The following is a 26,330-nucleotide window of genomic DNA, read 5'->3' on the forward strand; positions in this document are numbered from 1 at the left end:
CTCGTCTTACAGTGAGAACAGGAGCTCATGGTTCTCCTGGTCCAGCCCCAGTCCTGCCCTTCCCCCAGAGATGGACTGCTGGCTGTTACTCATGCTCTTCTTACAGTGAGAACAGGAGCTCATGGTTCTCCTGGTCCAGCCCAGTCCTGTCCTTCTCCCAGAGATGGACTGCTGGTTGTTACTCCTGCTTGTCCTACAGTAAGAACAGGGGCTCACGGTTCTCCTGGTCCGGCCCTAGTCTTGGATAGACCTGAGTGCCCAAGCCTCGAGTGTAGGGCCTTCTCACCTTTCCTGCCCCTCCCCACAGCGAAGCCAAACCACCTATTTATGTTGGGCCTTGGGCAGGAGAGATTGTCCTTCACTTTCCTGACCATTACAGACTTTTGCTTTTACTGGTGCACGATTCTGGATGCATCAGGTTTTCTGTCCCTCACCTAGAGGCAGACAGCTTTTCCTTCTACCACTCCCCTGGTGGCGCAGTGGCTAGGCACTCAGCTGCTAACCAAAAGGTCGACATTTTGAATCCACCAGCCGCTCCTTGGAAACCATGGGGCAGTTCTACTCTGTCCTGTAGGGTCGCTATGAGTTGGAATTGACTTGACAGCAGTGGGTTTGGTTTTTTCCCCTAAAAGTCGACGGTCTTTGGGACCTGGGGGCAAGACAGTTTCTATCTTTTCCCAGGAGCTTAAGGCTTTCACTTCCTATGAGAAGACGGGCAGGGGATCAAGTATCCCTTCCAGTGACAGCCTATCTTTCCCTACACACTTACATCACCAAGAAGGCTCTTATGTGATGTCCTGTCCTGACCTCCATCTCCTCGGGATTACCTAGCAGAGGTCCATAGAAAAGAGCTTGTGAGAGAGCACAACCTCCCCTTATCGGGACTGTCACGTGACAGCCCACAATCTGTCCTTAAGAATTCATGATAACTTCAGCTGACTTCTTACCAGCTTCTGTGGCCACCACCTCTTCTTCTCGGGCTCTGCCAAACAGTCCGTGTATCCCATCTCTCCTTGGACAGGCTTTGCCACTCTTTAAATTCAGTTCACTCAGTTGCTTTGAGACCTCGGCTTGTTATAAGTTCAAGAAAATGTAATGTTTTGTAGATTATTCAGCATTATCTCATTGTAGAGATGGGAACTACATTATCTTGTCGTTTTCTACACCCATGCATTGTCTGTTCCTTTTATGGCATCCTGGTCTCTCACAGATATTTAATGACAAGGTTGTTTTGGAAAGGAAGACATAAAGCTAATGTTATTTGCAGACTGTTATGGATTGAATTGTTTCCTTCCAAAAGATATGCCACCTTTATACCTGTGAATGTGACCTTGTTTGGATATAGGGTCTTTCTTTGAAGATGTTATCACTTAAATTAAAGAGGTCATACCTGCTTAGGGTAGATCCTAACCCCTTCTGAATGATGTCCTATAAAAGAGGAGAATAGACACAGACAGAGTCAGACGGGTAAGTCACCATGTAAACATGCATCTGCAAGTGAAGGAACTCTGAGAGATGCCTGAGGCTGCCAGAAGCTGGAAGAGATGGGGGGATCTTCTCCTAGAGCTGACAGAGAGTACAGAGCCCTGCTGGTGCCCTGAACTTGAACTTCTATCCTCCGGAACTGGGAGACAATAAACTTTACTTCTTTAAAGCCACCCACTTTGTGGTACTTTGTTACAGCAGCCACAGGAAACGAAGATACAGACAACCGTGCACGTAGAAAATCCAAGAGATTATACAAACTATTAGAACCGATCATACATTTAGGGAGGTACCAAGACTTTGTCAACATGCAAAAATCAGTGTGTTTCTAAATACAGCAACAAACAACTGGAAAATAACAAAACCATTTACGATAACATTAAATGATAAAAACATAGCTACAGATCTAATGGAGCCCTGGTGGTGCAGTGTTTAAGACTTATGATTGCTAACCAAAAGGTCGGGAGTTCAAATCCACCAGCTGTTTCTCAGAAACCCTATGAGGCAGTTCTACTCTGTCCTATAAAGTCTCTATGAGTCGAAATTGACTCGACAGCAATGGGTTTGGTTTTGGTTTTATAGATTTAATAAAAGATACGAAAGACCTCTGCACTGAAAGCTATAAAACAGTGCTGACAGAAATTAAGGCAGACCTATTAAATAAAGATACGCCATGTTCACGGAATAGAAAACTCAATGTTGTTAAACTATCTATTGTTCTTAACTTGATATATGAATTTAACAGAATCTATGCCAAAATTCCAGCATGCTATTTTGCACGAATATTTTGTTGTTCCATACTTTGCTAACACTTGGTATTGTCAGAATTTAATTTTAGCCATTCTATTGGGTGCAAAGTGGTATTTCAATATGGTTTTAATTTGCATTTCTCTAATGATCAGGGATGTTGACCAACTTTTCATGTACCTTTTGGGTATTCATGTATATTTTTACCTGAAGTGTTTATTCAAATCTTTTCCCCACTATGAATGAGGGATCTTATTAATAAGTATTAAAGGTTCTTTGCATATTGTGGATACAAGTCTCTTTTTAGATATGGTCAGTTGATTTTTGAAAAAGGTGTCAAGTCAATTCAATGGAGAAAGGAAAGTCTTTTTAACAAATGCACTGGAATAAATGGATGTCAATACAGAAAAATATGAATCCCAGCCTGTATCTCACTTCATAATCAAAAACTAATTCAAGATAGAATATAGAGCCCAGAACAACAAATAAAACCCAGAACAATACAACTCCCTAGGAAGAAATACAAGAGATTATTTTCATGACTGTGTGACAGATAAAGATTTCTTAGAAAGGGCACAAAAAGCCCAAAGCATAAAGAAACAAACTGATAAACTGAACTTCATTAAAATTAAAATTTTCTACTCTTCAAGATACTCCATTAAAAAACAAACAGACAACCACAGAAGACTGGGGGAAATAGCTGTGCTAATTGTACATGACAAAGGACTTGTGTCCAGAATGTATAAAAAACTACTACAAGTCAACAATAAAAAGACAAATAATCCAATTATTAAAAACAAGCAAAAGATCTGAATAGTTACTAAAAGAAGATATACTAATGGCCAATAAGCACAAATGAAAATGTGATCAAAAGCATTAGTCAATAAGGAAATGCAAATTAAAATCACTGTAAAATACTATTTCACATGCACTAGAATGGTTATAATTTAAAAAAAGATTCAAAATACCAATTATTGGCAAGGACTTGGAGCAGTTCTCGTATGTAGTTATACGTAGAGTATATGTGGGTGGCGCAAATGGTTTGCACTTGCCTACCAACTGAAAAGTTGGTAGTTCTAACCCACCCAGCAGTACTGTGGAAGAAAGGCCTGGTGATCTGCATCCAGAAAGATCACAGCCAAGAAAACCCATGAGAGCTCAGTTCTCCTGTAACATCTGGGGTCACCATAAGTCAGAATCAACTTAACAGCGATGGGTTTGTTTGTTCGTTTTAGACCAGATACATGTTTAACTTTTACAAAGCTGCCAAACAGTTCTCTAAGGTGATTGTACTGTTATACACTCCCACCAGCAATGTAATTATACTCCGAAGTATATGTACAAAGGTATGAAAACATGTCCAGAAAAAAAAGAAGACAAAACAAAACCTGCACGAGAATATTCATGGCAGCCTTACTCTTAATGGCCCTGAACTGGAAATAATCCAAATGTCCATCAACAGCAGAGTAGATAAATTATGGTATATCATTACAATACAATACTCCTCCTCAATAATATGGAATGAACTATTGATATGCAACCACACAAATAAATTTCAAACATTATGTTAAGCAAAAGAAGCTACAGACAGAAAATAGTACATGCTGCATGATTCCACTGAGGTGAAATTCAAATGCAGGCAAAACTGATCTTTAGTGACAAGTATACGATAATGGTTTCAAGAGGGGGAGGGAGGGAGGGCAGCTGATTGGCACATGAGTGCAGGGGGCAGGGGGATACGGACATGGTCCACATCTTATTTTGGGTGGTGGTTATACTAGCGTATACAACTGTCATCTGTGAAATAATAAAACCCTCAAAACTACCTGCACTTCTGTTCACTGTCTATTAAAACCATGTGAAATGATGATGCTTGGTTTGCTCACCATATTGTTTTACCAGAACACCCGACACACCGCAGCCCTCTCTGAGAGGTGAAGACAGTTCTAAAGGACAGGGTGGTACACAGCACACGTGCAGAGGAAGCAACGGGAATCCTGATGCCTTCTCAGGTCCTGGCTGGAGGCCCTTCCTGAGGCACAGACACAGTCCTGTCCCTGTAACATGAGATCTTTATTACAAATTCTCTTTTTTGTTTTAACCAGGGCCAAGCGGTTTCAGTTACTTGTAGCCAGAGTGTCTAAACTGTCCATGGCATGCTGATTTACCGCGTATCCACTGTCACAGCTCAAAACACCTGACATCATAGAACAGAGGTTTAAAGCTTAAAAAGGACGCACGTGGGAGCAAATCACCGAGGAAACCTGGGGCAGAGGACAGCGCACACGCCCTCAGTCTGACTGGAGGCTCCTCTAAGCCCTCGTACTCTGTACTGTCCCTACTCTAGCCCTCTGGGATATGCCCTGGATGCTGCTGGGTTCCCTACTGTTCATAATTCCTGCGTTTTTACCCCCACCTGGAGAGTGGTGTTGACTTTGATTGCCGCACAAAACCACAAGCAGTTCTGCCACACAGAACGTGGCTGCAATCAGCATCAGCAGCTCCCTTCATCGTGATGATTACAGCTCAGGGTCTTGAGCATGACGCCCTCATGCTAACTCCCAGACTCCTTTTAAATAAAACGCTGCTGACTAGAGAAAAAGCTGTATTTATACTCGGTAATCTTTTTATTCACTCATATGCATTTGATAAAAGCAACTTCTAAGCCTTTAAAACTAGTCTTTTTAAAAATATAATAAACACGTTCTGAAATCAAGCTTACATCAATATTTTGATTTTTAATTCAGTGTCTTTATACTAAGTAACAATATCTCCTGAACGCCCACTGAAATGAAATGACTGAACACCGGTGCTTTTGTGGAAAGAGATCACCCAAAGGATCATGAACAGCTTCAAAGAAAGTTAAGAGATTTGTTAAGAATCAAAATGGATCCAGGCATTTTAAACATTAAAATAAATTGTAACACTAACTTGAAATAATCACCCCTTGATGGCTTCAGCTTCTCATTTGTCATTACATATACATATAACTTAGTAAAATATGAGTAATAATTTAAAGAATTGTCCCTTAACCATATTCAGAAAAAGAAATGAGGTATTAAATTTGTTTAGTTTTAAACAGTAATATAAAAACTCAAAACTTAATTTTTTAGGCAAAAAAAAAGTATGTGTAACAGAGGGACTACATATTTATGTAAAAGAACTAGTATTTTGTTATTCATCTTCTCAGATAAAGCTCTATTTGATATATTCGGCTAGAATTTGTAGATGTTAATTTCAGACTTAGAAACAATCCAACCATGCATAAAGCTTCCATTGTCCCACCTTACCAAATCTTTCTATCACCAAATACATTACCGTTGAATAACCCTTAAGTTGGAGGAGGGAGGAAAAAGCAAATAGATTCTAAAACTTTTTTTTTTTTTTTAAGTAAGGTGTTGATTCAATAAAATTCAGAGAAAAACAGGAAATGTCAAGAATGGCCTCCTTATCATTCAATGACACTCAAACACAAAACATCCTCTTCACACAACCGGCCTTTTTTAACTCTCTTATACTCACTGAAAAAACAAGCACATTTCTAATAGACAGAACAGGTATATTCTGTGAAAAGTAAAAATGCATTTAACATCAGTCATTTCTCTTCAGTATTAAGTCAAGCAATCCTAATTCTATCCTAACATGTTGCTAGAGTCTACATCAGAAGAGAGACAGCTAAGATGAGAATAAGGTGTGCCTGCACGTGGCAGCCTTGAGGTGGGATGCCGTATGGTGAGCTTAAAGCTTCTTGAAAACATTAGGGCATATGAGAAGTATACAGAACGGGAACATGGAAAACAGTGATTTGTCCTATACAAAAAGCCTGTTTAGTGTAACCCTACATTTAGGGGAGGTGAAGGAAAATTTCCCCAGCTCACTTGTGACACATACCACGGGTACCAGAAACCAGAACTGTGCCCATCAGCGATCCACTCTATTGTAGCTTCAGCAGGTTTCTGTGGGGTTGCCTAAAAGCTAATCACCATGCATAACATTATTTTAATCACCATGCATAACATTATTTCTGTGCTAAAACGTGTTCCGAGGAAATGGAGACCTGACCTGTGGGGCAGGAAACAGATTTGTTGGACTACTGGGCCTGCTTGCTGAGATCCAGTCGAGTAAGTGTTATAAGATACGCAAATAAAGGGGAATTAAGTTGTCTGTTTTGACAAGGTTATTCAGCTGGGCCAGCAGGAGAAAGAACAGATCCTTCAGGAACAGAATCACTTGGAGAACTAATGTCTAGTGAAAGAATGTTGTTAAAGAGATGTGGAAATGATTCCAAGAAAGGAGACTGAGCAATTCGCTTGGCTTTATTTTCTTATCTGTTTGGACACTAACAGATTCTAGCCACCCACGGTGGCCCTCTGTACGTGTCTCTCCTTTCAGTGGTCTCTCACCTTGCTGACATGCTGCACTGCTAGAGAACCAGAGTTAGTGAAGCTTCCACTGCAGACCACTGTGCTGCTCAAGTGACCTTGGTAAAGACTTCACTGGGGATGGCCACCTGCCAAAAACTAACTGGGAAGTGAGAGTCAAACAGGGGAAGGACAGGAGGGGCCTTCCCTCAGTGGACACAAGATAAATGAAGGACAGAAGCCCAAGAAGGTCATCCGAGTACCAGTGCAGGTGAGCGAGACAGTGCCAGAAGAAGCAGCACATCTTCTCATCGTAGCAAAGCCGAGGACTGGCTGCACCGATACCCCACTCAACAGCCCCATCGTCAAGTCCAAAAAAAAAAAAACTTAAAGATGAACTCGAAACAAAAAATAATACTCTCATCTAGTCTTTGGTTGGGAAGTATTTATACTGGCTTCTTCCCGACCCACGTTAAATTTTTCATTCATCAGCTCTGCCCCTCCTGCCATGCGGCAGTCCTGCTGTCAAGAACTTTTCAAACCTGAGTCTCCAAATAGGAGCGTGGAGGCCTGCAGCATATATTCTCCAGTGCAAATACAGATTCTTAGAATTAAAGTAAGCATCTTTAGAGCGCTGTTACCTGCCAACAACAGTACCTGTCAAAGGCTGAACTCCCCTGAGGTTCGCTTTCTTAGGCCTCACCTTTTCAGGTGGTTTTTCTGAGGCCAGGGTCGCTGGTGCAAGCTTTTCTTGGCCACTTGGAACATCAGGAAAAAGTTTCTTCAGTACTTTTCCAACAAACACTATAAAGGCAACCAATTAACAAAACAAAAAAGGAAAGGAATGACTTATGGCAGTTTTATTTAAATCATACATGGCTTTTTAATTTAAAACAAAAGCAAAAACATACCCTAACATTACCACCCTTACAACCAAGCAACTGGGGCCCTGCCCAGCCTACTGTGTCTCAGAGGGCCCTACCCGGCTCGCGCTCTTCCAGCTGAGCCTCTCCCCGTGGGACAAGCAATCCACGGTTTCCACATGTGTGTGCATAAGGAACAGGGAGGCACCAGCGGGACGAGAAGGGGGGCAGGTCTGCATCATCCTGACGATGGGCTGAGGTGTCTGCATTTTTGTTTACATGTAATTCCATTTTCCTCCCGATTGCTCTTATCACTCATTGAATTTCTATGTAAAATATAGGCTGTGAACCAATCTCAGACTTTGGGGGGATGAAGTCTTGGGTACTAAGCATGCTCCTACAAAAGGTAGGTCCAAGCTGCAGTTCACACAGAATATCCCAAACACAGGCCCAAGAAAGCAGTTATCACTGGAAAGACAAGCTCTAAGGGAGGTCAGTAGGTCCAGTACACCACCCTGCTCCCAAAACCCTAGTGAAGACTTCCATTTGTACCTCTTTCCAGTTTAAACTGCACACGCTAACAAGCACAATTAAGGAAACAATTCTGGAATCGAATCGCTACAACGGTTTTCACAAGCATGTGGAGATTTTTCACTTTGTTTATTTTAGTTTACATTCTGCTTTAACTGGAGGAGAAAAAGCTGTCATAATGAATAAATATTTCCATCCTGATTTAAGTGTCCTTATCCCACATGCCTTAAAACTCAAGAATCAATTTGCCAGCACGTGTTACAAAGACCACTGAACCCCAAAGCCTTTTTGGTCTCTGTAGTTCTTTGCCATATTGATCACAGTCTCCCTTATTAATGACAGTGGCATGACTGTTGTAAGAGGCTTCACCTGGTCTAGAGGTTGAAGATAAGCGGTTCCTTGCTCAGGGGCAAGAGTCATCAAGACCTGGGTGGTTGAGGCCATGCCAAGAGGCCATGTCAAGAGACCACACACAAGCTTCAAAGGCTTTAAGGAAACCTTTCTGCAGGCCACTTTTCTGAGAGTTAGTCTCAAGCCAGACCCTGAACTTTTCTGTGACATCAGTGTCTCCAAGATCCCAAGGTCCCACTCTGGTTATTAACTTTGATTAGGCTCTGCTGTTGCTGTTGTTAGGTGCCATCAAGTCGGTTCTGACTCATAGCGACCCTATGCACGACAGAACCAAACACTGCCCAGTCCTGCATCATCCTCACAATCATTGCTTTGTTTGAGCCCATTGTTGCAGCCACTGTGTCAGTCCATCTCATTGAGGGTCTTCCTCTTCTTTGCTGACCCTCTACTTTACCAAGCATGATGTCCTTCTCCAGGCACTCATCCCTCTTGACAACATGTCCAAAGTACATGAGATAAAGTCTCACCATCCTTGCTTCCAAGGAGCATTCCAGCTGTAGTTATTCCAAGACAGACTTGTTCGTTCTTCTGGAAGCCCATGGTATGTTCAATATTCTTTGCCTACACCACAATTCAAAGGCGTCGATTCTTCTTCAGTCTTCCTTATTCATTGTCCAGCTTTCGTATGCATATGAGGTGACTGAAAATACCATCACTTGGGTCAGGCACACCTTAGTCCTCAAAATGATATCTTTGCTTTTCAATACTTTAAAGAGGTCTCTTGCAGCAGATTTGCCTAGTGCAATGTGTCTTTTGATTTCCTGACTGCTGCTTCCATGGGCATTGATTGTGGATCCAAGTAAAATGAAATACTTAACAACTTCAATCTTTTCTCCATTTATCATGATGTTGCTTATTGGTCCAGTTGTGAGGATTTTTGTTCTCTTTACGTTGAGGTGTAACCCATACTGAAGGCTGTAGTCTTTGATCTTCATCAGTAAGTGCCTCAAGTCCTCTTCACTTTCAGCAAGCAAGGTGTGTCATCTGCATATCGCGGGTTGTTAATGAGTCTTCCTCCAATCCCGATGACACATTCTTCTTCATATAGTCCAGCTTCTTGGATTATTTGTTCAGCATACAAATTGAAGTGGCTCTAGATACTGTGAACCTGACCTCATATGGCTTTAACCACAGTACTAAGGTCTAGACCTGACACTCCGGGCTCATGAAAAGCACTGTTTCAACAGGAAAACACTTATTTCTGCCCTCTTCCTAGGTCTCCCATGCAGACAAAATAAAACAAAACAGAACTCACAACACCCAGGTTCTAAAAGCAGAGACCTGTTTATTAGGAATACAGTTAATAAGAAATCACTATGGTCCAAGAGTGGGCTATATTTGTTGCCCAAGCATTACCCCATGGGGTGACCGGCAACTGATAGGAAGGACCTCTCAGACTGCAGCGTGGCTGATCCTGGGACCCCTGCTATGGGTTCCGAGATTCCTGTTTTAGGGAAAGGTGAGCATAGTTGAGGTTCAAAATAGCATCCGAACAAACACTCTGCTGTGGCCCCTAGCCAGTGACCAAGGCTCACTCATTTCATCATCAGAAGTATCCAGCTGCTTCCAGGTTGCTATAGCAGAGGAAGAACTGTCTCCTAACTGGCTTATTTTATTCTTGTTTAAACTAAATCTAGCACATTAAATGCAAAGGCTTGCTACTTATTGTTTCAGCTGCTTTATTTTACTTAGTGAAGCAACATTTTCTAACACTAAGACAAAAGAAGAGTTGCTTAGTGAGTACAATGTCCTACATCCTTGATGACTTAAGACAGTCCAAACCAACTCTCAAAGTTTATTCTCTTTTCTCGAGGTGAGAAAATCATAACAGTATTCTTTAAGAAATCCCTCTTTATATTGGAAAGGGACTGAGCTCAAAGCTGGATTAAACTGGGTTTAACTATAGTTCTGCCACTTGTTTAAATTATGTTACCTTTCTGAGCCTCAGCTTTTTCATCCATAAAATGGGCAAGAATAATCCATACATGGGGACATTGTTAGACTAAATAAAACACGTATGTGACGTATTGGGCTAGCACAAACCACACATTAGCTGTCTCCTGGCTCCTGAGACAATGCTGTCACTCATCTGGCCTGTCTCTCTTTTGCTCTCTCCCTTCATTACCTCATCCTGTAAGTACTGGGATTCTCTCGGATCCTGCCTGTGCACTGTTCTCCTCATTCTATATGTTCTGTTAGGTGGATCTTCATTTCCTCACACAGTTTCAATAATACACTAAAAGGATGTAATCGTCTATAGCCTGTATGAGCTCTAGACACTTACTTCCAACCATCTGACACCCCTACCTTGATTTCCTTTTACGTAAGAAACCAGTTGCCTTTGAGTCGATTCTGCCTCATGGTGACCCTTATGCGTGTCAGAGTAGAACTATGCTCCATAGCGTTTTCAGTGATTGATTTTTCGGAAGTAGATCAGCAGGCCTTTCTTCTGAGGTGCATCTGGGTGGACTTAGCACCTTGTATTTTAACAATTCAAAAACCTGAACCCACTTTTTCTACTTCAACCCTAGGGCTCCAGCTCTTTCAGTCTCCACCTTGGGTTAATGGCATTGCTGGCGACTCAGTCCCTTGGGCTAGAAACCTTCATCTTCCTCATTCCTCCCATCCACAACACTTACTAAGTTCCAACGCTCTACAACTAGACTCCACTCTTTCCATCACTGTTCTCATCATACTGTTTTCATTCAGGCCCTCACTATCGCTAACTAGACTGTCTCTCAGTCCCTCTGTGTATCATCTGCCATCCACAATACCTACAGTTACCTTCCTATTTTTTGGAATTTTTCATTTTGAAATTATTTTAGACTTAACAGAAGAGTTGGAAAAACAGCACAGAGAGTTCTTGTACACCCTTCACCCAGCTTCCCCTAATGTTAACAGCTTACACAATCATCGTATCAAAAAAAAAAACAACAAAACTAAGCCCATTGCTGTCGAGTCAGTTCTGACTCACAGCAACCCTATAAGACAGAGTAGAACTGCCCCATAAGGTTTCCACAGAGCGGCTGGTGGATTGGAACTGTCGACTTTTGGGTTAGCAGGGAGCTCTTAACCACGACGCCACCTGGACTCCACAGTCATAGTACAATTGTTAAAACCAGCAAATTAACATTGGTATGATACTGTTAGCTAAACTACAGATTTTATTCAAACCTCACCAGTTTTTCCGCTGACGTCCTTTATCTGTCCCAGAATCCAGTCCACGATCCTACACTGCATTTAGTTGTCACGTCATCATAGTTTCCTCCCACCTGTGACAGTTCCTCAGTATTTCTTTGTTTTTTATGACCTTGATACTTTTGAAGGTTACAGTCAGTTATTTTGCAGAATGTCCTTAATTTGGGTTTGTCTGATGTTTTCTTGTGATTAGAGATTATTGTTTTTGGCAAGAAAACCACAGAAGTGGTGTTGTGTCCTTCTTAATGCATTATACCCAGGGTTTCCTGATGTCACTATGTCTTGTTACTGATGTTAACCCAGATCACTTGGTCAAGGTGGCGTGTGATGGATTTCTCCAATGCAAAGTTACCATCTTTGCCACCACAATTAATAAATACCTGGGGGAGATACTCCGAGACTATGCAACTATCCTGTTTTTCCTCAGATTTTCACCCACTAATACTAGCATGAATCCCTGGGTGGCGCAAACAGGAAGTGCTTAACTACTGGCCGAAAGGTTGGTGGTTCCAACCCATCCAGAAGTGATCGGAACCTGTGATCTGCTTCTGAGGGGTCACAGCCTTGAAAACTCTGTGAAGCAACTCTACTCGGAACTACGCGCAGCCCACGCAGAAAAAGTGAGGAGTTATGCTTCCCCTCCTTTAGGACAGAATATCTACTTAAGCATCTCAGGGTTCTCTAGAGAAACAGAATCAGTAATATTTATCATCTGTCTGTCTGTCTATTATCTATCCATCCATCCATCCATCCGTCCACATAGTAAGCATGAATCCAGTTCCCCAAATCTGGAGATTAATCCAGTCTTCACATCCCCACTCCTCCATCCTCGTCGCCAGCCACCCCTGCAGCACTCTCTCTCTGACCATTACCTACCCAGAGCTGGGTTGCAGCTCACAAGTTAGAAGGGCATCGTCCTTCAGACTGCCCAACAGGCAGATGCCAGCCACAGGTTTGGAGAGTTTATATGACACCCCAACCTTCTGGCCTGCTGGCCACAAATTCGGGGCTGGTGTCCCACTACCCCTTCAGGATGCCAGCCACAAGCTCGGAGTCCACATGACACCCTTACTTTCTGACCTGATGGCTCCCACTACCCCTTCAGGTTCAATAATTTGCTGGAATGACTTGCAAACTCACAGAGTATACCATACTTTTGACTAGATTATTAGAGCCAAAAAGGATACAAATGAAGAGATGCATACAGTGAGGTCTGCGAGGGTTCCCAATGCGAAGCTTCCATGTCCCAGGGTACACACCCCTATCCTGAGGGCAGATGTTCTTGTCAGCTAGAAGCTCTGTAAGCCTTAGCATCTGGTGCTTTTATCAGCCAGTCCTGCATGATAAGCTAAATCGTGCCCCCTGAGGCTAGCTGATATCGGCCTTCCAACTGAATCCTTTCTGTTCTGGCCAGCCCCTACTCGCCAGCACAGATTCTCAGGTGTGGCCTGGAAGTCCTAGATCAGGGTACCCCAACCACAAACAAAGCGCTGTGTGATATGGTCCTTCAAGGAAGGTTCAGTGTCACGTACCCCAGCACTCTCAGGAGCTCTGAGTTAGCATGTACACCAAATATAAACTGGTAATTTGTCATAACAGAAACTCAGACACCTTCCAGAGAAGCTGAAGGCCACAGCCATATGTTCTCATGTTTCTAACACCCCGTCAGTGTGCTCCTCTTTCAGCAGCAAGAGTGAGTTTTAACTTGAAATGCTAGTGTCTGTCAAAAAGCAATTACTGGAACATAAACAAGCAAGAGGAGGGATGCATAATACCAACAACAATAATAAAAAAATAACCTGCAGAAAAACAAATACGATTGCTAAGTAGACCAGGTAATCAGAACTGGGAAATAACAGACACAATAAAAGGTCAGCAGGAAGAAAAAAAGTCCCATCTAAAATGAATATGCTGAAATACCAAAAAGAAACTGTCTCCTTTTCATAGGGGAATCTAGTTATTTTGGATATAACTTTCAAAAAGGACTGCTACCTAAACTTGCTATTTCAATTTAAAGACATAAGCCAAATAAGAATATTTCTGTAAAGTGTTTTTCTTTTTAAGAAAGTAGACACGTAGGAAAAACTTAAATATATATACCTAAAAAAGCAATAAAAAATAGACAATTCCATTGCTGGTGGTAAAGCTATTCAATTTTGAGCTCTTCCTCAATGCAGTTACTTGCTTTAAAATCTAACAGTTGAGTATAAAAAAGGAAGATTATGTTCCATTTTTAACAAAGGTGTTAATAGCGGCATTTCAAGGAATTTTCTTTTTTCTTTTGCAATGATGTTAGAGCAGAAGCCCAAATGTTGTAAAGTGTTTAACCAGCTCCTCCAGGTAAAGAAGGCTAAATAAACTAAACGAGCATGGGCCACATCTCTTCCATGATACTTCATAGCCCAGATAAAGTTTCTTGATCATAGGAATCTGGGTGTACATTCCATCTAAACAGGCTCTTAAGGAAGAAAAAAACAACAACGGAATGATAACTTTTTTTTAATCTATTTCTTTCTGAAAAAAGAAAAAAAAAGATTTACAGAAATGACAAAGACAAATATATAGTATATATTTGTAAAAAATATTAAAAAACCACGATCTTAGAGGCCATCGAAGAAGTTCCCTCATTAATGTCATGTATATTTTTCTTTTCCTGAAAAATTGCACTTTGATTGCAAAAGGAATACATTTTCCCCTTGATTTCTGCATACACACACATACTTTATTTAAAAAATGGGGTCAAGCTATACATTTCTTTTTACTAAATGTACACTGTACATCTAGAAAGCTTTTTTGTAATAGAAAAAATTGCAAGTGATGCTCATTTCTTTGCAATTCTCTAAAAATTTCAGAACTTTTGTTATCATTTCTATAAACCTGTGTGTCTTAGAAAAATGTAACTGTAAGAGGAAAAAAAGTCTATCGACAGCTAATTTGGGAATATTAGACATGAAATCAGTTAAAAAAAAAGAATCATATTTCAAAAGTGGATGTTAATGGGAAGCAGTAAAATTGACAGGGCCACACGCTCACAAGAATTACACTAAAATAAAAGAGACCACAAACATTAATAAATAACTATTTTCAAATGTGACTTCTTGATATTTCATTAGAAGATTAAAAAATACAGAAGAAGTAGATTTATGATATACCTTATTGGAGTTTTCAGTTAATAGACTTATAAATGGAAAAATAATTGTCTGGAATTCGAAATAAGAGTTGGCAGGCTTTTTATAAATCATATTTAAATGAAAAATTTCTACTCAGAATAAGACGAGAAGTGGGCATTAACAGAAATTGGCACTATCACCAGTCTAATGGTGGGTTAGCCTCCTCACCTCAGCTTGTGAATATTAGAGAAAATCTTCCAAAACATCACCACTGAAGTAAATTTAAAAAATAACTGTTTCAAAGAAAATCATGAAAAATTCCTATATCTTAGTAAATACTAGCACAAGTTATTCCTTTTTCCATTCATTTTAACAGCTGCTTGAAATTTTTCAGGATTAATGCATATCTTGCATGCTCATGATTTTGAACTTTTCAGTGTAAACTGTTTAAATGCTTGCAGAACATCTGCTGGTCGAGCCACAGCATCTCAAAATACGACCTGCATCATGTGTGGGGTTTTCGTTTTTCCCATTTTATCCCTATAACGAGGCAAGGCATATAACCCTTGCCTAAAATCCAGGAACAAAGGACTAAGCTGATACTGGCACTACATCACTCCACAAGAAAGAAATGCTGAGTATAGTAGGTTAATTCAATGAACCATAGTTTCTTAAAGGCTTTCATAATAAAATGAGAAACGGGAAAGTAATTGGCTAAGATTTAAATAAGAGTTGGCAAGGTTTCTGCATTAATTAAAAGGAAAACAGTACTCAGAGTAAGAGCAAAAATGATACTCAAATGGAGCACGGTTAGACTATTACACCATGACCAATTGATCCAACTGGATGTAGAATTCTCACCTCAGTAGCACATACACGCTAAATATTCATGTTTCTCCAAAACTTTAGCACTTAAAAAAGAAAATAGAGAAAAAAAATTCCAAGCAAACTTTGTCCATGTTTCCTTACAGAGGAATTTATAGCAGAAATTATTGTATCACAAATCATTCATAAATATTTTAAATTTATGTAAGGCTATAACAATTTTTAGCAGAGATTGTTAAATATATTCTGACACAGGAGAAAGCAGGAAGTAGTGTAGAAATACACTACTCCACGCGGGTGAGCTGCCACTAACCAGTAATATGATGTTTGGCAAATTGCTAAACACTCTGAGTTTATTTTCTTATTAAAGCAGGATTGTTAACGATGGGAAATGAGACAGGACTAAAAAAACATTCTGAAATATCATTCAGAAGACAATTCAGAAATTGCTTTATTACATTCTGAATAAACAGGATAAACTATAATTTTTCTAGTTACATTAACATTAGTTTTTCAACTAGACAGATCTTGAATTCACCCCAATGAACGTGTGACTGACAACAAGAGATTCTACACCTACAAGATCCACATTATTTGCATGAATAGGTTCAATTTATGAATGATATCAAGAAAAAAAGACTTGGGAAAACACCTGTTATTTCTGCATCCATTCTTCTATCGCCCCTGCTAACTCAGACGAAGAGGGAACCTACAGTGTTCCCTGTAAGTCACTCCCACCATCAGCTTCCTTAAACTCACCCTACCCTGCCTATTCCTTAAGAGTCTTACTCCCCCGAAGACTAATGGTCCAAAGGACTAATGGACCACAGCTACCATGGCCTCCACCAGACTGAGTCCAGTACAAGTAGACGGTGTCTGGCTACCACCACTGACTGCTCTGACAGGATCACAACAGAGGGTCCCGGACAGAGCTAGAGAAAAATGTAGAACAAAATTCTTCCTCACAAAAAAAGACCAGACTTACCAACCTGACAGAGACTAGGGAAACCCCAAGAGTATGGCCCCTAGACACCCTTTTAGCTCAGTAATGAAGTCACTCCCAAGGTTCACCCTTTAGCCAAAGATTAGACAGCCCCATAAAACAAAACGAGACTAACAGGGCACAACAGCCCAGGGACAGGGACCAGAAGGCAGGAGGGGACAGGAAAGCTGGTAATCAGGAACCCAAGGTTGAGAAGGGAGAGTGCTGACATGTCGTGGGGTTGTTTACCAATGTCATCAAACAGAATGTGTACTGTTTAATGAGAAACTATTTGTTCTGTAAACCTTCATCTAAAGTACAATTAAAAAAAAAAAAAGAATCTTATTTCCTCAGTCATCCAGGATCCTATAATATTTCCCAGGCATTGGCTATTTCTCTTCTGTCTCCAAAATATACATGCATCTCCCTCATCTTGAAGAACAATAACAACAAAAAAGGCTCACATGCCTTGTTGATCCTTCTAGTTATCAGTGATAGTCTTTGCTTACAGTCACACAAGTGTTCCTCATTTACTGCGTCCATTTCACCTACTCACACTGCCTCCTTCCAACCCAGGAATGATGATAATAAATAATAGCTCACATACGATTGCTTAATATGGTTCTAGGAACTTTACATATATATACACATACACATACACATATACATACATATATCACTTAATTTAATGCTCAAAACAACTTTACTGTTATTAACCCCATTTTACAGATGAGGAAACTGAGAATTACAGGAAATTAGTTCAAAGTTACCAGCTAAGCCAGGCTCTGGACTCAGATGGTCCATCTCCAGAGCCTGGGTTCTCAACCACTATAAAATACAGCCTCTCATGCGACTGGGGAAATCATCTTCCTGTTGAGACAGACGTCTCCAGGTTCTGAAAACCCTCTCAGCATTACACTAAATCATCAAGGTTCATTATCCTATACCACTCTATAGTGACACATACCAACCAACTCCAATTATTCCCAAATCTACAAGGAAGTTGTGTTTGCAACTGCCTATGGAGCATTTTCACCTAAACCTTACATATCCTGTCAAGTCACCAGGTTCAGCTTTTTTTTTGGAATTCTTTCCTATATGCATCTCTTCTACTTGGTGGTCACCTTATTCCAGGTGGTCTCAATCTGCATCCAGAACACTGTGACAACAGGTTGGCTAACTTCCTGCCTCTGGACTTGCCCCTTTCCATGATTATCCTGTCCACTTTTAGATTTATCTTTTTAGAGACAGTAAAATCCTACCCTTGCCTATGCTCAAAATGTACACGTGCGTCCTAATTCCTAACACAATAAACTAAAGCTTTTTTTATAACACACTCTCCTCTATTACTGGGTCCCGATACAGCTCTCTTGTATTTTACCAGCTTCTTCTAGACCCTCTTTACTCTCATAAATCCAATGTCTCTATCCAGTCACTGTATTATGTGCCAGGCACTGGGAACACACAAAGCTTGCAGTGTAGAAGGGGTGCAGACAGCGATCTGGTAATTAAAAATACACAGGGCATGTGTGTGACGATGGAGCATGGAAAGCTTGGGGGAAAGCCACTAATCCAGATTTGAAGGCCCTGCACCCTGAGGCACTGAATTTACAAAGGTTTATTACATCCAGAGGACTATTACAGAGCTTAAGGGTCTCTAATAACCAGACGCTGATCAGTTTATGTGCTAAAGTCTCATATAGCCCTGCCTGCTGGTCACACGTATGAGGTTTTCTTTTACGCCTCAAAGGCAGACAGGATGGTACCCAGGTTGGGCAGGATAAGCTTTTGTAAGAGTTCCCACACTCCTACCAGGGGAGATGAGATTTATCATTTGGCAATTGCCAAGAGGTTACGTGCTACCTCTGCTTCCTGGTTTACATCTGAGGTGTGCCATCCAGCAAAGACACATCCTCCTGCCTGTGGCCTGTAGCTGCCCTCTCACCTGAGTTACTCCTCCTTCCAAACCATGTGGAACATGGACATTTTCAGTTCTTAAAGGTTTCTGAAAATGAAAAGAGCCACCCAATTCCTGTTGCAGAAGTAAAGGGACGTAGTATATCAAACTAAATATACGATGAAACATCAAAGTAATGCTTATGTGTTGATAAATAAAGCTGGACTTTTCCTCTAGACCAGTAAATGGCTTTTCTAACTCTGCTCCAGAAGCTCAGCAGACAAGACCAGAACGAAAACTCTGTCCAACAGCCACTCTGTACCCAGTCAACACTAGGAACGGACCTCTGTAAAAAGAAAAAGGGTTTCTCTTTACAATTAAAATGTTTACTAACTAGTACCTTTAGTTCTGAGACTCCAAAAGGAACTGCTGCTGCCAGTGTAAGTTAGTTCAAAGGTAAAAGTGGGGAAACACACACACTCCTACCATGTCCACCACTGACTGCTTCATGAACTCTTGCTGGCATCAGCACCATGGACAGAGTCAACAAAAGGGGGTACCTTATGTTGACCACAATCCACTCCATAAGATGCAGGGATATCACGGAAGTGGAAAAGGGAAATGGGAAGCTGAAAATGCAATCCAGAATGTCGAGAGGTTCACTTAATGTTCAGATTTTATCAAAGGAGAGTCCCGGGAAGCCAAAGATTTTTATGGCACCTATTGCCGTAGTTGGCCTGATTTACTTGTACGCCAGACATAGTCTGTTCTCTTTCTTCTGGCTTCTCAGAATTCTCTTCCCAGAGGGCTTTGAAGTGTCAGTGTTTGCACTCAGCCGACATGGCCCGGGAGGGGGTGCGCCCTTGTGAAGACTGAGCCTGCAAGTCTTGTAAGAGGTGGTTATGGCGGGACAAATTCTTACTAAAATACAATTGTCTGCATTATAGCAAACGTTCCTCAACCTGACAAACTGCCTGACCAACCCACCCACTTTGGATGCTCTACAGCAAATCAGACCCGGAACAGGGAGATGAGTTAGGTGGAGGTCTTAGTCATCCAAAGGACAAATCATGGCAGCCTTTACTACAGAAGCGACGGGAAACAGCAAGAAGGTATTTTAAGAGCATTTTCACATGTATTCACTCGTTTAATCCTCATAACACTAAGAGGCTGGTATTATTATTCCCATCTTGATGAGGAATCCTAGGATTAAAAAAAAAGTTAAATAATTGGCCCAAAGCAGTCGTGTATGTTGGATGGAGAGAGGGGTGCATTGCTGGGGCACAAGCACTCTGCTGTGTTCTTTACTTACATCCATTCATTTAAGTCTCTCTACCCTACAAATTATTTTATAAAGAAGTGGAGAATAAGCAACTTGTCTAGTGCTTATAACAGTACATAGTAATTAGTGGCAGAAATAGGACAGGAACTCATGTTTTCTGACTCCTAGTCCAGAACCTAGACCATTGCTGAGGACCTCATACTGTTCTCACCCAGGCTCTCCTCCCCATATAACATTTAATATTTTCTCTATGCTGATGGTTCAACTAAGTTTTGCCTCTTCTATGAAACTGCTTGATTCATATACATGGCATTACATAGCATGAGTAGGCAGGCAAGAACAAGACAGCTGCTTTAAACCTTTGAAGAATTATCAGGTGAAGAGGTCCTACATACTCCAAACAACAAAACTATCTGTAAGTAGAAGTAAAATGAAGAAAGTATGAGATATTATGCTCTTGCTAAAAGAAGGTGTCTTAGGCTGGGCTCTCTAGAAGAGCAAAACCAGTGATGTGGATATATATACAGAGAGATTTATTTCAAGGAAATGGCTCATACAGTTGTGAAGGCTGGGAAGTCCCAAATCCATGGGTCAGGCATCAGGCTGGAGGCTTCTCCTGACTCACGTGGTTGCAGGGGCTGACAAACCCAAAATCAGCAGGTCAGGCAGAAGGCTGTTGGCTCATGGGGTTGCGGGAGTTGGTGAACCCCAAAACCTGCAGGTCATGCAGTAGGCTGCTAGCTCACGCCCCAAGAACTGGAGGCCAGAGGATGACGAGTCAGATGCAGGACTGAGAGAGAACGAGCTTTGCCAGAACATCCATATATACTGGATGCAGGCCACACCCCCTTTCAACTGGTCAGCTGCTCAGATCAGATCGCAGAACGGAGGATGATTACATAATGTCTACCAAACCACTGAGAATCATGGTCTAGCCAAATTGACACATAACCTTAACCATCAGAGAAGGTGTTCAAAAAGGTGCTAGAGAACCATTAGGGATGTCACAGGATTGCTGAACTGGGCAGACAGTGGATTACAGTCATTCATTCCAACAATTAACTGAGTAGCACTGTGCAAGAGGCTGGAGTCAGAATGACAACTGCAATACAGCGCCTTCCTCAAGGAGCACACGTTCTATTGAGGGGAGTTAGGCTGCAAGGCAGATATACCCTTATGCAGTCCCTAATATCCACCCCAATTCAAAACACTCTGACTCTGCTCCAGGCTACTTTGATCACTGGCTCCTCTGAAAGACAACCATAGCCCCTATTTGATTTAGCATTTAACTAGATATCTGATGGAGCCCTCGTGGCGCAGTGGTTAAGAGATTGCCTGCTAACCAAAAGGTCAGGAGTCTGAATTCACCAGCCGCTCTTTGGAAACTCCATGGGGCAGTTCTACTCTGTCTTATAGGGTTGCTATGAGTCAGAATCGACTCGATGGCAATGGTTTTGGTATATATCTGATAGTCATCCAATCTCCAAGTAGAATGGAAGCTACTTGAACTACCACTTAAAATATGGTAGCTTTCATGTGATTCACTTAAATTACACAGAGCAGTTCATTGTCAGAGCTGCAGGTTAAACTCACAGAGGTTCTGGAGGTATGGCCCAAGAGTCATCACCTCGTACTTTTCATACATTTTTTCAGCATAAAATAGAGCACTTTTAAACAAAAAAGCACTTCTTACTCAATAGTGTTGCTTCAAAGACAATACATTCTTTCCATTAATCCTGAAGAATTTTTTTTACAAATTGTGATAGAGGAGATCATTATATTAGCAGGCTATATTATCTTAGCAGAAGCAATCTACTTTCAGGAAAAAAAAAGAAAGCTTAGACTTACTAGTTCAGGCTGCCTGCGACCCTATCTTTTCATGCCTCCTTGGACTGTGACAGACTGAGTATCTTTCTTCTGATGTAAACAGCATGGCTCCCTTACCTGTATCCCGCCCCACTTCTTCTATCAGCAATCACTACCCTAATTCAAGCACTACTGTGAACTACACCACTAGAGTGGAAGCACCAAGAGGGAAGACTGTGTTGTGTTTTATTTACTGATGCATCCCCAGTGCCTGACGGAGTTGACACACACTCAGTTGGTGCTCAGTACGTATTTGCTGGATGAATATATGAATGGACGTTCAGAGTTCTGCATATGGTTTACTTTACGCAAGGTACACCTCAGCTATACAGCACTGTCATTCATTTCTCTTCCTTAAATACAGACATGGCCCAAAAGCCTCGTTCCGATAATTCTGGGGTCCAATGTTCTCTGAAGAGCAGCTAGATTGTGAGCAAAAAGAGAGAATGTCAGTGCAAATTAGCACCAAGCCATCATCTTGCTTTCTACCTGTCACACATCTTCCTAACTTGACACTCCTCAAAAGCCACACAATGTGAAAGCTGTTCTAAAGACAGAGAATGGCTCTGTCTCACGCTTCAACAAGTTATATAAGTGCTTAGAATTTTTGTTCTAACTAAAACCTCCAGATTAAGTGTTTCTTAGAGCTCAAGTGTTATCATATTAGAAGGACTCTTCAGGCGATGTCGGTAAGAAGAGATACATAAAACTAATACTTTGTTTCCCAATTACATTTTATACTTTCAGAATTCATCCATCCCTCCAACCACAATGTTTTCAAATGATCTAAACTTTTTATGACGATTTTGTCACATATCTAATATGAGAAGGAGGTCTGCTTCAAGGGAAAAATCTTAATTTTGTGAGCTGAGGAAGGTATTTTAAAATTGACTAGGTGTATTACAGTCAATATAATTTATTGCATAGCAAAGAACATTTGATTCCAGGCGTTAAGTGTCACCAAGATATGAGAGAATACGAGAAAAGCATGAAGAGAAAAACAGTGGGCTGTGCTATAAAACAAGGAGAAAATATGATATGAAGTAATAAAAAATCCCCCCAAATAAAAATGCAGGAAAGCGAGAGACAACTACTGTCATAGTCACCATGGGAAGTCTGTTCCCAAGAACTTTAACTTTTAATTAATTGAGCAGGTCAACCCTATTTCCTTTGGAGCGTTATTTTAAACAGTAGTTTGGGCACTCATTAAAATTTTTTTAATTTTCATTCTGGAGCCAAACATCTGATTGTTTGGAAATTATGTCATTTTTAATATATGAAATGATTTCTTTTTAAAAGTTATGAAAATCATAACTCACTGGTAATTAAAGGAGTAGTGGAAACCTTAGCACAATGTTTTTCTAAAAAAGCAGGCAAAGTTTGGAACTACATTTTTCTCCACATTCTGCCTTACTGAGAAATTAAGTTTCTCTTCCTTTTCCTTTTTTATACAAATGCTTATTAACTATAGTTGTCACTGAGCATTTCATTTCAAAGGGCAAAAACATTATAATCAGTTTTAAACATAGAAAAGGGAAAAAAAATAATCACAGCCTAAACTAATCCAAGTAATATGAGCTACATCTCTACAACCCTCAATTTTTCATTATTATGTTAATGACTAGGAAAAAGAACAAAACAAAAACCAAACCCGTTCCCATCAAGTCGATTCTGACTCATTGTTAATGATGAGAGGGGAATGATAATGAGGAGAAAGAGAGTTTATATGGGTTTACAGGAGAAAGGAGTTCAGCCTGTCTTCTGACACCACAATTCTAAGGTTAACCAATTAAATTTATTCCTGCCTTTGATTCTGATTAAAAATACTACTACTATTTAATAAACACTACTACGTGCAAGGCCATTTACCAACATTGTAGGCACAATAATATTATTATCTCCATTTTACAGATCAAGAAACTGAGTTTCACCCCAGAAGACATGGCCCCCAGACTCTCTGTTAGCCCAAAACTAAAACCATTCCTGAAGCCAACTCTTCAGACAAAGATTAGACTAGACTAGGGGACATAAAATGATACTCGTGAAGAGAGAGCTTCTTAGCTCAAGTAGATGCATGAGACTAAATGGGCAGCTTCTGTCCAGAGGTGAGATGAGAAGGCAGAGAGGGTCAGGAGCTGGTTGAACGGACAAGGGAAATCAGGGGTGGAAAGGAGGAGTGTGCTGTCACAGTATAGGGAGAGTAATGAGGGTCACATAACAATGTATGTATAAATTTTTGTATGTGAGACTAACCTGAATTATAAACTTTCACTTAAAGCACAGTTAAAAAAAAAAAAAAGAAAGAAACTGAGTCTCATAGAGTTTTACTTTTCTTTCATTTCTATTTAAAGTGAAGGGGAAAAAGTTCACTCTTTCATGTTCACCGGTACCTCTATGGACCAAGTACTTTTTCTGCCTCTGGGGTTACTGGGAAGCTGCTGCACCACTGATGCAGTGTCTGCCCAGGGCAGGGGCCTTTACGACCACGTGAAACTGAAGAAGTGGGCGTGTGTCCATCACAGGGTATTGTATGAGGTGTCTGAATTTTTGGTAGGAAAAATAAAAATTTTGAAAATTTGTATTTGTTACACATACGTACTATCTTAGTTATCTAGCGCTGCTATAACAGAAATACCACAAGCGGATGGTTTTTAACAAATAGAAGTTTATTTCCTTACAGTAAAGTAAGCTAAAAGTCCAAATTCAGGGCGTCAGCTCCAGGGGATGGCTTTCTCTCTCTGTCAGACTTCTCATCAATGTTCCCCCGGACTAGGAGCTTCTCCGCGCAGGGACCCCGGGTCCAAAGGACGCGCTCTGCTCCCGGCACTGCTTTCTTGATGGTATGAGGTCTCCCTCTTCTCTCTGCTCACTTCTCTCTTTTATATATCAAGAGACTGCCTCAGGACACAATCCAATCTTGTAGATTGAGTCCTGCCTCACTAACACAACTGCCACCCATCCTCCCTCATTAACATCATAGAGGCAGGATTTACAACATATAGGAAAATCACACAATACCGGGAATCATGGCCCAGCCAAACTGATACACACATTTTTTTGGGGGGACATAATTCAATCCATGACATGTACCCATATACCCTGGTGGAATATAATTAGCAGTACCCGCTATGCACCACTAAACACTTAGGGTCGGCTTGGAGGAGGAGGCAAGGAAAAAAAAAATTCATACTATCTACCAAAAATTCAGACACACTCAATGATTCAGCATGCCTCCATTAATGAAAACACACATGGTACCAACAAAACATTCAAAGCATAAAATAATTGGTTCACGAAAAGGGTTAAACGAATACACGGTCAGGTTTTAAGTTATAGGTTACTGCAGGACGTCATCCACAGAGCGGCAGGTCTTGAAACCTTGTCGTGAAGGGGTGCTACAAAGCCTCTATTTACTCACCAGAAGGTATTATGCAAAGAAAATCGTGTATGCTTCATTCCGCTCTATGTGGATCAGACAAACTAAGCTGCACGACAGCTCGCGCTCTGTCCTGGATTATTTTGACAGGCCTGAAGGTGGGCAGTTGGAATCCACCAGCCGCTCCTTGGAAACCCTACGGGGCAGTTCTACTCTGTCCTATAGGGTCACTGTGAGTCGGAATCGACTAAACAGCAACGGGTTTGGTTTTGGTTTTGGCATTGTCTGCTGGAGCCCTGGAGGCACAGTGGTTACAGCGCTCGGCTGCTAGAGTAACGGTCAGCAGTTCGAATCCACCAGCCGCTCCACAGGAGAAAGATGTGGCAGTGGGCTTCCGTAATGCTTACTGCCTTGGAAATCCTAAGGGGCAGTTCTACTCCGTCCTACAGGGTCGCTATGAGTCGGAACCGACTCGACAGCAGCGGGGTTGGTTTTGAGTTTGGTGCTGTCTGCTACCCCAGACTTCCTTGGAGATCCCAGAATGAGCCTGCGGATCCCACGGATACTTGGGCTCTGGAAGGGCGGGCAAACGCCTCCTGCGCCTCTGGGCTTCAACATCCGGGCCCCTAGCCCCGCCGGGGGTGGTCGTCCCAGCGATCGGCCCGCAAGAACCAAGGGCACCCAGCACGGCGGGAGCTGGGCCTGGGAACCTGAGGGCGGCGGCCCCGCTCGCCGAGCCACGCGGCGCCATGGGGACCTCGGTCTCTGAAAGACCAAGAGAAGGTGCTCTGTCCTACCTTGCTTCTTGAAGTTGGACATAGCTCCGGAACCGGGCCGACACGGTGGGTTGCCCCCGCCCTCGCCCCAGACACACCAACCATCCCGGGAGAGTCCAGGTGGACCCGATCGCTTCCGGGATTCCGCTTTCCCTAATCCCCGCCCACAACACTAGTACTGTCCAATCCGGATCCCAGTTTTCTGTTACTTGGCTGTCAATCATCCGCCCTACAGCTGTAGATTGGCTTTTATCCGAGGCTGTTGAAAGTTGCAGTCTTTCCAAATCGTAAAACCCCGCCTTCTGGGAAGCTTGCTACTGAGCATGCTCCGTTATTTTGCTACAGTGCTGCGGGGAAAAGTTTTGAGATTTAGCAGTAGAGGCTGCGGATTGGGCAAAAAAACGGGAGGAGTCAGCGCGTGGTTGTATAAAACAGGTGACATTCAAACTTTCTCTGAAAGCAGTTTCCAGGTACACATATTCTGAAGCAACACAATACATATTCTTACTATCAGTGATGCACTTTTGGTATTCTCTACTCCGGTTGCGACCCAAGGCTTGGAAAACACTGGTACAAAGAGAAGGCAAGAGACTGAAAAGGAATAGGTGCATTGGAAGGAG

At 41.6% G+C, this 26,330-nt stretch overlaps 1 protein-coding gene across 1 annotated transcript in view; it reads right to left on the reverse strand.

Moving 5' to 3' along the window:
- Positions 1-25,859, reverse strand: part of ERICH1 (glutamate rich 1) — a 100,810-nt gene extending 74,951 nt beyond the window's left edge. The window contains exons 1-2 of the mRNA XM_023728232.1: positions 25,732-25,859; positions 7,235-7,397 (exon numbers count right to left, since the gene is read on the reverse strand). Coding sequence (XP_023584000.1) covers positions 7,235-7,397; positions 25,732-25,753 — 185 coding nt within the window. The 5' untranslated portion in view covers positions 25,754-25,859. The remainder of the gene's footprint in view (positions 1-7,234; positions 7,398-25,731) is intronic.
- Positions 25,860-26,330: the final 471 nt, after the last annotated feature.

Source organism: Trichechus manatus, unplaced genomic scaffold, assembly GCF_000243295.1.
Source record: "Trichechus manatus latirostris isolate Lorelei unplaced genomic scaffold, TriManLat1.0 scaffold00023, whole genome shotgun sequence".
NCBI classification, from domain to species: domain Eukaryota; kingdom Metazoa; phylum Chordata; class Mammalia; order Sirenia; family Trichechidae; genus Trichechus; species Trichechus manatus.